The 15,080-nt window shown below is 33.2% G+C and overlaps 4 protein-coding genes across 4 annotated transcripts; 2 read left to right on the top strand and 2 right to left on the bottom strand.

The window, feature by feature from the left end:
* Positions 1-1,230: 1,230 nt before the first annotated feature.
* On the bottom strand, positions 1,231-2,436 carry PCOAH_00002350 (Uncharacterized protein; the record flags this gene model as incomplete). The annotated part of the gene is made up of 2 exons (XM_020057052.1): positions 1,231-2,190; positions 2,350-2,436. The coding sequence occupies 2 exons, from the start codon at positions 2,434-2,436 to the stop codon at positions 1,231-1,233; spliced, it is 1,047 nt and encodes a 348-aa protein (XP_019912680.1).
* A 1,599-nt stretch (positions 2,437-4,035) lies between these two features.
* Positions 4,036-4,411, bottom strand: PCOAH_00002340 (hypothetical protein; the record flags this gene model as incomplete). Its single annotated transcript, XM_020057051.1, has 3 exons — positions 4,036-4,123; positions 4,184-4,269; positions 4,334-4,411. 3 exons carry the CDS (start codon positions 4,409-4,411, stop codon positions 4,036-4,038), a joined length of 252 nt encoding a protein of 83 aa, XP_019912701.1.
* Positions 4,412-11,038: 6,627 nt separating this feature from the next.
* On the top strand, positions 11,039-12,887 carry PCOAH_00002330 (Lysophospholipase-like protein; the record flags this gene model as incomplete). The annotated part of the gene is made up of 2 exons (XM_020057050.1): positions 11,039-11,152; positions 11,382-12,887. The coding sequence occupies 2 exons, from the start codon at positions 11,039-11,041 to the stop codon at positions 12,885-12,887; spliced, it is 1,620 nt and encodes a 539-aa protein (XP_019912731.1).
* A 781-nt stretch (positions 12,888-13,668) lies between these two features.
* PCOAH_00002320 (Uncharacterized protein) lies at positions 13,669-14,752 on the top strand (the record flags this gene model as incomplete). The annotated part of the gene is made up of 3 exons (XM_020057049.1): positions 13,669-13,863; positions 14,053-14,136; positions 14,174-14,752. 3 exons carry the CDS (start codon positions 13,669-13,671, stop codon positions 14,750-14,752), a joined length of 858 nt encoding a protein of 285 aa, XP_019912750.1.
* Positions 14,753-15,080: the final 328 nt, after the last annotated feature.

Below are 15,080 nucleotides of genomic sequence, written 5' to 3'. Positions count from 1 at the left end.
AAATGTATATGTATTTGCACCAATTGTGCATTCTGCTCTTTCCTAAATGAAAAGACATTTAAAAATAACAATCTAAGCATTTAAGAAAAAGGGGACGCAACTGCAATACGCGTTATTTTATCCTATTTAGCACTAGCTACTTCTATTTTGTAATGTAGAAATAATAACGCGTTGGTAGACCATGTCTTCGGTTCAGCATAAGCAACCTTCTGCCTTTCGTGTCATGGTGTGATGGAAGAAAGCTTAAATACAAATGTAGGTGAATAATTAATAATATGCAAAGGGGCTATATATAAATTGCGCGAACTTTATTTCTTCAGAAAAATGTCAAAACGTAGTAGGAAAAATAAAAATTTTTTCCTTAAAACACGGCACTAAATTTTTATATGTGTAATGCCAAGAATGAACAAGACATGCAAATGCGTATTACTACAAATTACGCATTTGCGGAATGAACCTAAAAATTGTTTTTATCCTTGATTACTTTTTCCTTCCTGAGAGTAGCGTTACAGAACAATTTGGAAAAAAGTGAAACCTCCAAATGGACCATAATATTTTGGTTAACTAATAAGTGTGGATAAAACAAATTTCCCATATAACTGGAATATCTTTAAAATTGTGGTGTCTCTTGCTTGAAATTGTTACTATGTATATATATGTCTGTCACATATGTGTGTTAAGCATACAAACGCACCATATGAAGGGTGACTGCAGTTATACAGATGATAGTATAATGTGGTTCATAATTTACATATCTAAAAATATATTAAGAAAAAATTATACGTATAAATAAAATAGATAATAAATGGCAAATCATAAACGATGGATTGTGGACTATGAAACGAAAAAAATAACTGATTTGAATGTTGCCGTAATGTGAAAATTAAAGCACATAAACACGTTGGTAGGTATCATAAAAATATATATTAAAAAAAAAAGAAAAGGAGGATACTGTAAAAAAGCTCACTTTATTATGACAAATGAACAAGATCAATCCATGAAGTAGTCATAGAATGTACATATACATTCGTGTAGGGAATTTATCCTAGGAGGAACATGAAAAAAATGGTAGGATTTATTCCTTAAGACGGAAACTTGAAGGGAGCATAATTCATCCGCATTACGTCAACATTTCGGTTATATAAGTAGAAGTGCGTATGCCATTAACTGTTTACCATCTAAGAGTAATAATTTTTTTTGCAACAAATTTAATGAGTAATAAAAAGATTTTTATCTTCGAGTAGCACTCAGCTCAGAACGTCGTTTCTTTTTTATCTTGTCTAGGAAGGAACATTTTTTGGCGGCATTCATCGTTTTATACAACACGTAAAACGCAATTATAAAATATAATACAAATGATAAAACAACACCTAAGGGATAGTTTATTGCAATAGATACAAGAACAAGAACGAAGGGCGCCAAAAGTGGAGAAAGAATATTAAAGTACATTTTATGTTTTGGTGATATTTTTTTGCCTTGCGAACTACTACGATCATACGTCATCAACTTCATTAATTCCTTCTCGTACATTGTGTCCGCGGATTTTAAAAATTTAAAGAAGGAAGAGAAAAGGCCGTTTCTACTGTGTTTATACTTTAACCCTCTATATGTATCTCTTGATTTATATAATTCTTTGCCATGCGTGTTCTCATATTTTGATCGGCGGCGTCCCTTTCTGTACGAATCAGATTTTTTTAATGCACCATATGCTCTATCATGGGCATAATCATATTTGCTATCGTCAACTGAGTGGATGTCTTTGGAGGCATCCTTATCATATAATGTTTCTTCACTGTCCCTATAATTATTGTCGTCGTCATCATCATCATAGAAATCATAGAGATCACAACCTTCTACGCTGCTATTACAATTATTATGGTTCTTTAATGAATGAGAAACCTTTTTGTATGTTTTTCTAAGTTGCACTGGATCTGTGTATTTCGGCGCATCATCACTTTTCATTGAGGTGCTAAAATTATTGTCAATGTTATGGTCACGTAATAGGGAAATTAATTTTCTTTCAAAATTGGCACCATCTTCGTTTACCAACTGTTTTATACTTTCTCTCAGGAATGCATACTTTGGGCTCCCATCTTGCTTTGTGTCTACTCTCAGCAATCTGCTGGTTCGTACGTGTAATGAGCTGCTTGACTGGTTTACCTGGCCATGTGGTTCTCCAGGGGATGTGTCCTGAAGAAGGAGGAAACATGTGGAACATTTTGTGACACGTGCTAAGTATACACACATATATATTTGCATATTTGTGAACGAATATTTCCGCTTAAACTGCGCCAGTGAAACGGCAGACCGCTGTGGAGCGCTTAAATATCATGTGTGCATGCCTCGTACCTTATCGGGATAGTTCCATGTGCATATTAAGAGGGCAAGGATGATAAAACTAAGGAAAAGTTTGAGTTTCTTGGTTTTTTCCCTCATAATGCATTTATTTTGGAGTTTGTAAAACATCCCTGTGGTAAAGGAATTTTGTGCGAATCATAATTTCCTCTGTATACAGTGTTCAAATTGCCAAGGACACAGAAGTATATTTTTTATTCTTCACGTTCGCACTTTATAAAATATCAATTACTTTTGGAGTTAACTAAAAATGTTTGAACTATTGAAGAGTACCAAATGTGTGAAAGTATATTAAGCTAAGGGGCTGATTAAATATTTTGCGCCTAATCACTTATGCATTTCTAGGAAGAAAAAATATTCTCAGAGTGTGCATTATGTGTACATATATAATCTTCAAGCGTGGAGCGAATAATATATGCCATATGCGACTATATACAATAAGTGCGGTGTGCGTAATAAATTGATGGAAACTTTTATTCATGTAGAACTCAATAGCAATTTGAAACAATGAACAGTTTGATTTCTGCTATGCTCATGTATGTGGGATTGTAATTTAAATAAATCTCTGTTTATTATTTAACACATTTTTTTTCATATAATGTGGTAAAAATTAATATCCCGCCTGAATTAAAGCAATGCAGAGGTTTGAAAAATGCGATATATGCAATGTACTCTATAAAATTGTTTCCTAAATAATTGTAATAGCTAAAGAGGGGAATAATAAGTCAAAGGAAAAAATGAAGTACACGAATGTAAGGAAGCAAATAAATAATGAAGCGAAGAAATAGAACGCATAAATGAAAAGGCGAAAAGGCCTAAAACTTAATTGTTATATATATTTGCACCTGCGAATGCATTAATATTGACATATGCAAATATGTCAAAAAAAAACATTTTCACGAACAGTACACAAACACATTTAAATTTTGATTCAGCCATATTTTCGTTTGTGTCATTATATGTATGTTACGCATTTACAAACAATTTTAATACACATAAAGATGATGTGCCAAAGGTGCCTTCTCACGATATTTTTATTTGTGTGTAATGAAATTTTACTAAATCAAACGTGCTGCGCATAAGAAATATAAAATATGTAATATGTATAATGTGAGAACAAATTCGAAATTTATTTTGCAGACAATCATGTTACACTAATGCGAAGAAAACGTAAAAACGCTTTCAAATAAATAGTAGTAAGTTAAGAAAAAAAATTTATTTCTTTAGCAGTGATTTAAGGAAAATGTTGATAGAGTTATAATTTTATAGAAATAAATGTGAATGCAGAATTAACACTAACGGATGACAAAGAAAATTAATTGGAAAAATATATAATTTAAGTAAATTGATATTATCGCAAAGTATTGGTAATTTATTTTGTGTAATGCTTTATTTCACCTTTTTAAATGCTATTCTTTAATTGTAATGTAAAAAGGTAACCATAGAATTAATTATGGTTACACATAAAGGGAATACAGTTTAGAATTAAAAGAAGTAATACTTGTTAATGAACGACGTGTTTTCTTTTTTAAAAGGTGTGCCTTTTATAGATCATTATTCAGTGTAATTGGAAGGATAACTTATATGTGAGCAATAAAAGAGCCACTTTGCAAAAAGAAAGTTAAACGTTTAAAAATCAGGTGGTCCAATGTGTTCCAATTATTTTCGCATAAACGGAAATTATATCATTGGATAATTCTTTTTCATCAGGTTGATAATTGTGTGTCCTCCTTTAAATGAAGAATTCATAGAATTTTTCAATTTTAGACTATTCTATATTAGTGCTATAGACTGATCTACACATGGCATAGTGTAAAATTCATATTACCTAGCACAGATGAACAAATCGGGCACATTTTTTGATAAATATTTATGCCGATAATTTACTTCATTGCATAAAATGCGTGTTGTCTTCTTTGAATGTCGTGTAATAGAAATATATTTTTATGTTCAGAATGATATACTACTGTAACGTTACACTTAATGATAAATAACAGCGCCTTAACAGATAAAAATTGGAATCATGTGCACACCTAGTAACATATCGGATTAACATATCGTTTGGGTACTATTATATACGCTCGTCTAGATCAATTCACGAATTCCCATTTAATGGTGCGCTCTTCGGGTGGAACACAGCTATAAATGAATGAGCACAGAGCACACCGCTGAATTGCTTGAAGGCTTGGAAAGAATGGTAAGTGAGGGACTCTCCTTAATTTTGTCAACATGCTCTTGTTTCTTATTATCACATGTTACATTTTATATTTATTAATGAAATTATTTTACTTAAAATATATTTGACGTTATAAAAAGGGAATGTTATGCATTTAATCTAAATTATTTTTTTATATTCAATCGCCTTTAATAATTACACTTGAGGAACGGATGCATAATATGAAATTACTATCAATTAAATATGCCAACGTACCATCTGTTCAAATAAGTTGAAATTATGGGGCTCTTTATGCTTCGGGCAGTCAGGAATATTCCTTCTTATTTCATATTTGTGATTTCATCTTCTTTGTTTTCAAATGAAATACGTTCATTGTACAGTAGCCGTGTCAAATTGAACAACTACAAAAATGGATCATACGGAATGGGCCTTATGGAGCTGTGAAGGAAGTGCTACTTTTCGACTACCTTTTATGTAACGAAGAATATACCAGAATAGAATAAGGAAAATAAAATAGAGAACTAAAATAATGCATATGTCGCTCTTTCGTATATTTATAATGTTTCAATCAGAATTTGATATTTAAATACATCGGAAGGTTAGGAGCAGTCAAAATACAGTACAATTCAAAAGCAGAAGAATGACCCTTGGCGCTTATTGGGTTTTACGAAAATTCCGTGTGGATAATTTAGACATGTGTGCAGGGGCATACCTGTGTGTTTCTTTTAAAAATTCTTAATTGATATGTTCTTCTTCTATAGAAAAATTCTATAAACTGCTTTGTTGATGGGTATTATTATGAGGTATAAGAGTTGCAATGCTTCAAACATTTGTATTTTTTTTTTTTTTTACAATTTTATTATCTTCTTTTGTTTTAACATGTGCTATGCATTTTTATGCTTTTTATGTTACACTTTTACAGCACGCTGGACCTTTTTGATCTTATTTTTTTTCAGTGCAAATAACAAAAATACACAACGTATTTTTTATTATTTTTGTTATATACTAGGGTATATGTATGATTTATCCTGAAAAACTTTTGGTATGTGCAGGGATGAATTCAATTTTACAGTACTACCGTTTCTTCTTTGGAACAAAAAATTTGGATAACATCAATTTTTTTTCACTCCATTCTTTATTTTTTTTTCCTAGAAAACTTCCGGCATGTACTGTAATTATTTGCAATTCATATTACTGTGGTTCCCTCAATAACACAAAAGAAGGGATTAGGAAAAGTTGAAAAAAATTACTCTGTTCATTTTTTTTTTTTTTTTTTTTGGAAGAACTCTAGGTGTTCACAAGAATGATTCTAATTTTATAGGTGCGGTTCGTTCATAATTTAAAATAATTGAACAGAAGTGGAAGAAATTCAAAAAAAATGAAAGGAGTTTTAGAAGAATTACTCTAATTCTATTTTTCTCTTTTTTTAAAGAACTCTCGATAATTGTAAAAAATTATTTTAATTAGCTCTATAATACTTCGGTTCTTATAATAAAGAATTAAGGAAAATTTTGTTTTCTTTTGTACAATTTTTTTTTCACTTTTCCGTAAAAATAGTTCTCACCTTAAATAATATATATTTTATATGAAATACAAGGCACGAATGTTATAAACAACGGAACGCCTTGAAGTTTAAGAAAGAAACAATATAAGTGTGTTGCATTTTATGAAAATAAAATTGTCCTATATCTATAAATTTTTATACTGCTTGGCATGAACATACTTAGGAATTATATAAGCGCATGTACCACATGAAGAAACAAAATAAAGGCATCTACCTTTTTAAATATTCTTTACACGTTTGCTATGTTAGCAACACTAATGAAAAAAATTCCGCAGAGAAGATATGTGTGTTTATTGAAAAAATCAATTTTAATAGGTTCTGTGTTGTCCATATTTTCTACATAAGTATTTTTTTATATGAATATTTTCTACATTACACCACCTCCTAATATTTGGATGTCTCACAAGGTTTTATTCCATGAGAAAAAAATTATTCATATTTAAATAATATCCTATGATTTTGAATAGAAATAAAATATTTATTACACCCTAATCCCGGAATCTGAAATTTGAACCTGTTCCTTAAGAACATTACACCGTAAACCCGGAATCTGAACTAGAAACTTCACCCTTAAGAACAAAGGCTTCCTCCCTAAACACGGAATTTGAACTTGGAACCTGCTCCATAGGAACATCTTCCTAAGGAACACTTTCCTTAGGAACAAAATCTTCCTCCCTAAACCCGGAATCTGAACTTGCAACCTGTTCCTTAAGAAAATGTTTTCTTTTTATAAATTCGCTTCCCATAAATTCCCGAACCAGAATTTCAAAAAAGTCTTCTTTTGTCAAATGTAGGTCCCCTTTTTGACATTCGTCTAAGACTTCTAAATGAATATCTATAATCATGCGGCGACGTACACCACGATGACGACCAGCACGACCAACAGCACGTCTTTTCCTCCTTCTCTTTGGTGTTGATCTTGGTTGTTTTCGTTCCTTTACTAATGTATATGTGTGTGGACCAGGATGGTCCACATGGTCAACAATCTGCTGTTCTAAGGACGGACCACGTAATTGATAAGCCCTTCTGTAACGTTTTCTTCCCTTACCAAGCTTACCAAAATACTGAACAAAAGAAAAAAAAAAAAAAAAAAAAAAGGGAGAAAATGTTTCTTTAATGGGGGTGTGAAATGTTGTTCACTTAACAGTAATTACTACTTCACATCCTAAAATGCGAAATCCTACATACACACACCCCTAAAATGCTAAATCCTACACACACACACCCTACTCATTCATTCATCTTTATTTTTTTTCTTTTTTCTCCAAACCAATACAAATATTTTTTACGATCGCGCAAATCCGGAATTTTTATCATTTTGTAAAATAATAAATGCATTTTCTTTCATTAATATGAGGGGGCATACATATATACATTTATTCACATTTTGACGAATACTCCTGTTATGCTTTTTGCATTCCGACCAGATTATAAAGTAACATATAAAAATATGATTTTTAGGAACACGCAACAGGCTGACCGGTATATCAAACCTAACCCTTGAACCCTGCACATGGAACACTGAGTCTTGAACCCTCCACACAATAAAAATGGGGACATATCGGAATCATTCAAATAGTAGGACGCCTGGAAAATGAGAACAATTCACAGAGTGCATCTCCCCATATATGCACGCTGTTCACACTATATCACCACAAGCATATCAGTGCGCTTCAAGTAACTGTGCTGCAGAATGTCTGCAGGGTTAAGAAGATTTGGTTCTTCAAATGATAAAAACCTAACCCCTGAAACCCTAAGCCTGGAAAACTGGAAAGCATATTTAGGGCGCAATATTCCCCAAAACCGTGAATCTTTAAACCAATGGACAAATCAACAAATAATACATACACAAAATCGCTGTATCATTTGAAACGTTAAAAAAAAATAAAAATTAACAATTCATGTATTTATATTGTGCAATAGGATATCTAGCGTGAAAATTTTAAAAGGAAGAATGTCCATATGAATAATACGGAAAAATAAATTCCTTGAATATGGGAAAGAATTGAGATTCCTTTTTTTCTTTTTTTTCCTTCTTGATCCAATTTACCACTTTTATATGTATTTTCATTCTATTTACGTTTCGCCTTCTCCTTCAAAAGCATCCTCTTTCTCTCCAGCACCTTCTTCTTTACACTAAACAGATTCTTCCTCAGTGACTTCCCCTCCTTAGCATCAGCAAGTATTTACATTCCCTCATCACCAGAGTGTATTCTTCCCTGTACAACCTTTTCCTCCTTTTTTGAATATTCTTTTTCTACAGGAGCTACTTCACTTTCAGCAAAAACTTCTCTTTCAGCAAATGCTTTTCTTTCAGGATCTTCCTTCCTCCTCCAGCTCCTTCCACCTACCACTTTCCTTTCCTCCCCTTCTCATTAGGAAGGTTCCTTTCCCTTCAATGGGAGCTTTTTCTTCCCTTGTATTGTCATGTTTTATTGTCGATTCCTTCTCCGGATATACTTCCTTCTGTTGTACGTCTTCCTCCTCTTCTACCTTTACTTCGTCCTTTACTTCTTCTGTCACTTCTTCCTTTACTTCCTCTTTTACTTCTTCATTTACTTCTTCTTTTACTTCTTCCTTTACTTCTTCTTTCACTTCTTCTTTTATTTCTTCTTTTACTTCTTCTTCTCCCTTTACTTCTTCATTTATTTCTTCTTGTGGAACTTCTACAGGTGCCTGTGGTTCCTGTTGTTTTTGTTCTAACGGCGTCTTTGCTTCTGCATCCTTAAGGTATTGTCTAAATGAATCTTCGTATTCCTTAATATGCTCATGCGCCATACTTCCATCAACAATGAGTGAAAATAATGCGTCATAGCTCATAGGATCTCCCATTGTTAAATCATCCTTTGTATTATCTATTGGCCCCTTTACGTTTTATTCTTTGGGTATTTCAGCTGATTTTAAGGTTTCTTCCCCTGCGTGATCTTCATCTTCTTTTTCTTCTTTTTCTTCTTCTTTTTGTTGTTTCGCTTGCTTATTGGAACGACATGTATCCCGAAAGGATCTCCCCGTGTGTCTTACATTGAATAGCATAAAGGAGCAGCAGGTCTCTAAATCCTCCTCGACTTCTTGTACAATTGGTCCATTAGCTTCTTCACCTGGTGCCAATTCGAGCTCCCCCTCTGATGGAGTTGCTGCAATTCCTTCTAATTCAAAGTTTCCGCTTGAAGGATCCGCCACCCTTACAACATCATCCGGAGCATTTCCCAGTTCTACATCATTCTGCAGAACAGAAAAAGGAAAGAACAGAAGGGAAGAAGTTTATTCATTATTATTTTGTACCTAAAATTAAGCAATCAAAATTCACCAATAAAATTTACAAATATATACATATAACATTGTTCTTATATAAGGTGTAGGGCTTATCTTACCGCTGAAGCATGAATTGAAAGAACTGCGAAAGATGAAATAAGTAAGGTTGTGTACAGATGCCAAACTATAGTTGTAAGCTTTACTCTTCTTATATAATAACTCTGGGTTCTTCTTTTTTTTTACTCTCAAATTAAAAAAAAAAGAATGTTTCATTAGGTAATATAATTATATTCTTCCATGTGTACTTTTTTTTAGCTATTCAATAGAATAAATTTTTTCCTTATATTTAAAATTAGAAGGTATTCTGTGTATACGAATATCAATATAATAGTATAATTAATAACTGAACCCATATATTTAGGTAAAATAAATTCATTATTTCTTAATTCTTATTAAATAGTAAGGAACAGAAAAAATTAAAAAATATGAATTATTACATAATTCAAAAAATTATAAAACAGTAAAAACATAAGGACTAAAAAGTAATATGAAAAAATATATAATTGTAGATATTTTTCTAATATAGAAATCTATTTATGCAGTTATTATCAAAAATTTCAAAATAAAAAAAAGAAATTATATATTGAATGGACTAACTTTCTTTTTATTTTTTAAAAGATTTGTTCTGTATAATAAAAACTTTTTATACCATGCGAGAGAAAAAAAAAATTATTTTCGGGGCAAATTCACATATATTTATATTTTAATAAAAAATTGCATGTTCATAGATTGTTGTGCGTACTCTTAATTATTTATTCTATGAGTTCAGTGTATGCATTCATACAGTATATATGCACATATATAAATTACTTAGTTCCTTCAGTTTCTTCTTTTTTCATTAATTTAACATTTCTCTATATTAAAAAAAATGTAGTGGTCTTAATCCTTTGAATGAATGACTGCATGCAAAAGAAGAAAATTTTAAATAAATTATGCACTTGCAATAATTTTATCCTTCTTTTCTTATAATTAACGACAGCTAGCCGATCCGTGCATAAAAAAATCCACCTACCAGTATTTATCTATCCCTAGTTTCTTCTTTTTTTTTTTTTTTTCTTTTTTGGACATAAAAATATTTTTTTTAATTGTACGGTCCATTAGTTTTAATTTAATTGTTGGTAAATATTTTTTTCTATCTACTACATAGAAAAATATATTATAGAAAAAAAAAAAAGAAAGAAACGGTCAAACTGATAGACACTTTTTATTTTTATTTTTTTTTTTCATCTACTATGAAAAAATATTATATTATGAAAAAAAAGAGAGTAGAAGAACCATTCCTATTGGTAGACACTTCTTTTTCTTATATATTACAATAAATATTGTTTTTAGAATAAAAAAAGGAAATGTCGAATTGATATAAAATTTTATATTATATTCTTTCATACTGTATTATTCCCTTTTTTAAATTGTACCTTTTGCTCATTTTGTTTTAATTTACTTCGGACTGACATATTTTATTTTTGTATTCCTTCTTCAATATAATTTGTTTCTAACTACGATTTAATTCAATACTCACAAATACCTCCTTTTGGCATATATAACATCCATAACACAACATGGTACACTCAAAAAAAATAATCTGCTCCGCATCATCAGGAGCGTTGTCATCCCACAGTGGTAAAAACGAAATGTCAGTACGAAGTTCAGAAAGTGGAGTGGGTGCAAAGAAGAGCATACGAGGATCGTTCTTCACCAAGAAAGTTGCTCTCCTCTCTGTTGTTGCTGCTTATATTTTTCTAAAGGTGAGTCTGGCCCCCACATACAGAGGCAAAATAAAAAAGGAGAGAAGCACAATAATATAGGTGGCACAAAGACGTGGAATGTTGCACGTGCTATGCACATGTCCCATACGAATAGTACGTATCGTACATACTATTATATGCATATTTACTCCTTTTCCTTTTTTTTTTCCTCCATTTTTTTTCTTCTATTTTCTATACATGCACCTTTTACCTTACCTGTACCTCCCAGCACCAAGATGACTTTGGAAGACAGAATGGTCCTGCGACATTAAAACCAAATAATAGAGTTGCTAGGAATTTAACACTGGAAACAGAGGAAGCTCCATCACAAAGTAAATCCTCACTTAAAGATTTATTTCAGAAGCAGGGGAAAAAAGAGAAAGTTCTTGAAGTTAGGAAAGAGGCCACCGGCTCCGGAAATAAAATCCCAACTGAACCGGAGAAAAAAATCCCAGTTCAGACCGGAAAGGCTACAAGTCAGCTAGCCAAGGGGACGCCTAATAAGTTAGCCGATAAGGTGGCAAAGGACCCCCCAAATATGCATACAAACAAGACCACGGATAATAATAATAAAGTAGAGCATACTGACATCCTGAAGACGGGGTCCTTCAAAAGTCGAGACGGACTAGAGCTGAAGACATACAAGTGGGTGGTGGACAAGCCCGTCGGAATTATAATACTAGTACATGCCCTAAACTGCCATGTGAGATTTGAGTACCTAAAGCATAATGCCATCATAGAGAGTAAGGAAAAGGCCACCCTCATCGATAGAAATAATTACTACCTTTATAAAGGTAGCTGGGTAGAACAATTTAATAAAAATGGCTACTCAGTCTACGGGTTAGATATGAGAGGACATGGAGAGTCCGGATGCGTAAAAAATGTGAAGACCCACATAAATAACTTTCAGGATTTAATTCGCGACGTGGTGCAGTATGCTAACATTGTATACGACTCATTATGCGAACCAGGGAAAAAGAAGAAAAATAAAAAAGCAGCCAATGGGGGTGTTAACACGTCTAACGATGGGGAATCCTCCGATAATGAGGAAACATCACAGGGAACTTATCCCTCTCCTGGCAACACTCCATCTAGTGGGGAACAAACTCCAAATACCGTGAACAATAGCAGGAAGAATGGCGTCCCTCCATTCTACTTCATGGGTCTATCAATGGGAGGAAATATCGTTTTAAGAATATTACAATTGAGGGAAAAAAAAGGAGATGAATCAATTAAGCGCTTAAACATAAAGGGAGTGATTAGTCTAGCGGGCATGATTTCTCTAGACGACCTGAAGAAGAAGCCAGAATATAAGTACTTCTACATACCTATGGCGAAGGTTGCAGCCGCACTTCTCCCCACCATGAGACTGGGCCCTTCCCTGAAGTTTGAGATGTTCCCTTACATTAATGACCTGTTTAGCTTTGACCCCCACTGTTACAATAAGGCCATAACGAACCGTTTCGGGAATGAACTTTTAAAGGCAGTAGATGCCTTACACAAGGATATGAAGTACATCCCGGAAGACGTACAAATATTGTTTGTCCACTCGGTGCTGGATAGCGCTTGTTCGTACACTGGAGTGTCCAAATTTTTTAATGCACTTAAAACGAAGAACAAGGAATTGTTTACCATTGAGGACATGGACCATATTCTTCCTCTGGAACCGGGGAATGAGAGAATCCTCAAGAAGTTTATCGACTGGCTGGTTCAGTTGCAGTCCGTTAAAGCGTGAACGGAATGTTTTTTTTAGGAGAGATGACTCCATTTGGGTCCTCCCCCACCGGTTGGGGTAAAAAACCCCAGTTGTAGTCACAGTACTAATGTATTACTACCCTGATTAATCTCCCCAAGAAAGCAAAATTCCAAGCACACTTCCGTACAATCTGCGCGTTAGCAAAACCCTGATTGGAGGACAATTCACGACACATCCAAACAGGTCGCGTCGTACACTGTGGGGAGACAGAATGAGTGTAACCACCCATTAGCCCCTGTTAGCTTCTTCAATGCATTATGGGCTTTGGATCTGTGGAGCTCGCCACTTAACTGGTGTAAGTGGAGCATTAGGTATAGTCAACCACCAGCAGCGGCATCGCGACGCGTTTTACGTATCACACTGTCCATACTATGACTCCCTTTTTTTTTTTTTTTTTTTTTTTTTCATCTACTATTGAAAAAATATTATATTATGAAAAAAAAGAAAGTAGAAGAACAATTCCTATTGGTAGACACTTCTTTTTCCTATATATTACAATAAATAATTGTTTTTAGAATAAAAAAAAAGAAACCGCCGAACTAATTATAATATTTTGTCTTTTTTTCTTTCATACAACTCCTTTCCAAATCGAATCATAATTTAAAAAGAAAGAAGAACCTACGAATAGATATAATTCTTGTATTTGAATTTCTTCAATTATAATTTGTTTTTAAAAAATTGTACCGTATTTTATTTCAATTTAAAATACTGATAAATTTTTTTTCCCCACTCTTTATATATATAAGATTCCCATAACAACATGGTACATTCGAACAGAAGAACAACAAAAAACGGCGCCCTACCGGGAGTGTTCCCATCCCAAGGTGGCAGAATCCCAATTGCACAAGCTAGTCAAAAAAATAGAATGGACGGAAAGAAGGCCTCAGGATCGTCCTTCTTTTTTACTAAAAGAAATGCTATGTTATTTTTTGTTCTTGCTTTTATCTTTTTAAAGGTGAGTACTACACCCACACAGATTGGCAAAATAGAGGGGTGTGATGCTTAATAATATAGATACGCATCACTATGATGTTGCAAGTGTTGTACACATGTCCCATACGAATAGTATGTATTGTACATACTATTACATGCATATTTACTACTTTTTCATTATTTTCTTTTCTTCCCTTTTCTTCCATTATAGCATCAAGAGGATTTCAGAAGACAGGATGTGAATGCTCCATTACAACTGCATGACAGTGTAGGTAGAAAATTAGCAAGCACAGAAGTAGGAACTCCATCAAAAAATAAATCCTCACTTAAAGATTTATTTCAGAAAAAGGGGGAAAAAAGAGAAAGTTACTGAAGTTAAGAAAGAGTCCTCGGGGTCCGGGAACAAAGCACCGAGTGTTGCTGGGAACAAAGCGCCGAGGGTTGGTAGGAACAAAGCCCCAACTGAAGTAGAAAATAAATCCCCAACTGAAGGAGAAAATAAAGCTCCAACTGAAGTAGAAAATAAATCCCCAACTGAAGGAGAAAACAAAACTCCAACTGAACCTGAAAATAAGACTCCATTTAAAGACCTGTCACGGGAAACTGAAAAAAGGGAATGCGCTAAGGTTAAGTGGGGAGCTTCCAAGTATGGGAAGGGAGGATCTAGGGCCGAAGAACATAGGCGCCGATTAAAACAATGGTTACAGGAAACAGGGATAGACCCTGGAGAATATCTCACCGGAAGAGAACCCCCAAAATCAACTAAACAAAAGGTCCAAGAGAAAAAAGAAACTACCGAAAAAGGAGGATCTCAAAAACCAAGTGAACAAAAGATCCAAGAGAAAAAAGATTCCAGCAGAAAAGCAACTAAAAAAACAACTGGACAACAAGTAATGAATAAAAAAGATTAGGACTTCAGGTTCAGGACCCTATGGTAGAGATTCAAAGTTCAGGGTTCACGGTATAGGATGCAATAAATATGTTTATTTGTGCGAAATTCCAACCATGGCCAAAAAGAATTGAACTTCTATTTTATACGAATGAAATTCTTCCTTTTGCTCAATTATAACATAATTGAAATTTATCTTTCTGTTTTTATTATTTTTACCATGAACAACCGTAGTTATTATTTTACGGAATATTTTATAATGGCATGCATGTCAAGCTTCACGCTTATGGGAAGCTTATATTTTTGAATTAAAAATATTATGCACGCTCTATACATATTTTTTTCTTTCT

This window comes from Plasmodium coatneyi, chromosome 2 (assembly GCF_001680005.1).
Source record: "Plasmodium coatneyi strain Hackeri chromosome 2, complete sequence".
In the NCBI taxonomy this organism is placed as follows: Eukaryota; Apicomplexa; class Aconoidasida; order Haemosporida; family Plasmodiidae; genus Plasmodium; species Plasmodium coatneyi.
The sequence above is the reverse complement of the archived record's forward strand: the minus strand, read 5'-3'. Positions and strand labels throughout refer to the sequence as shown.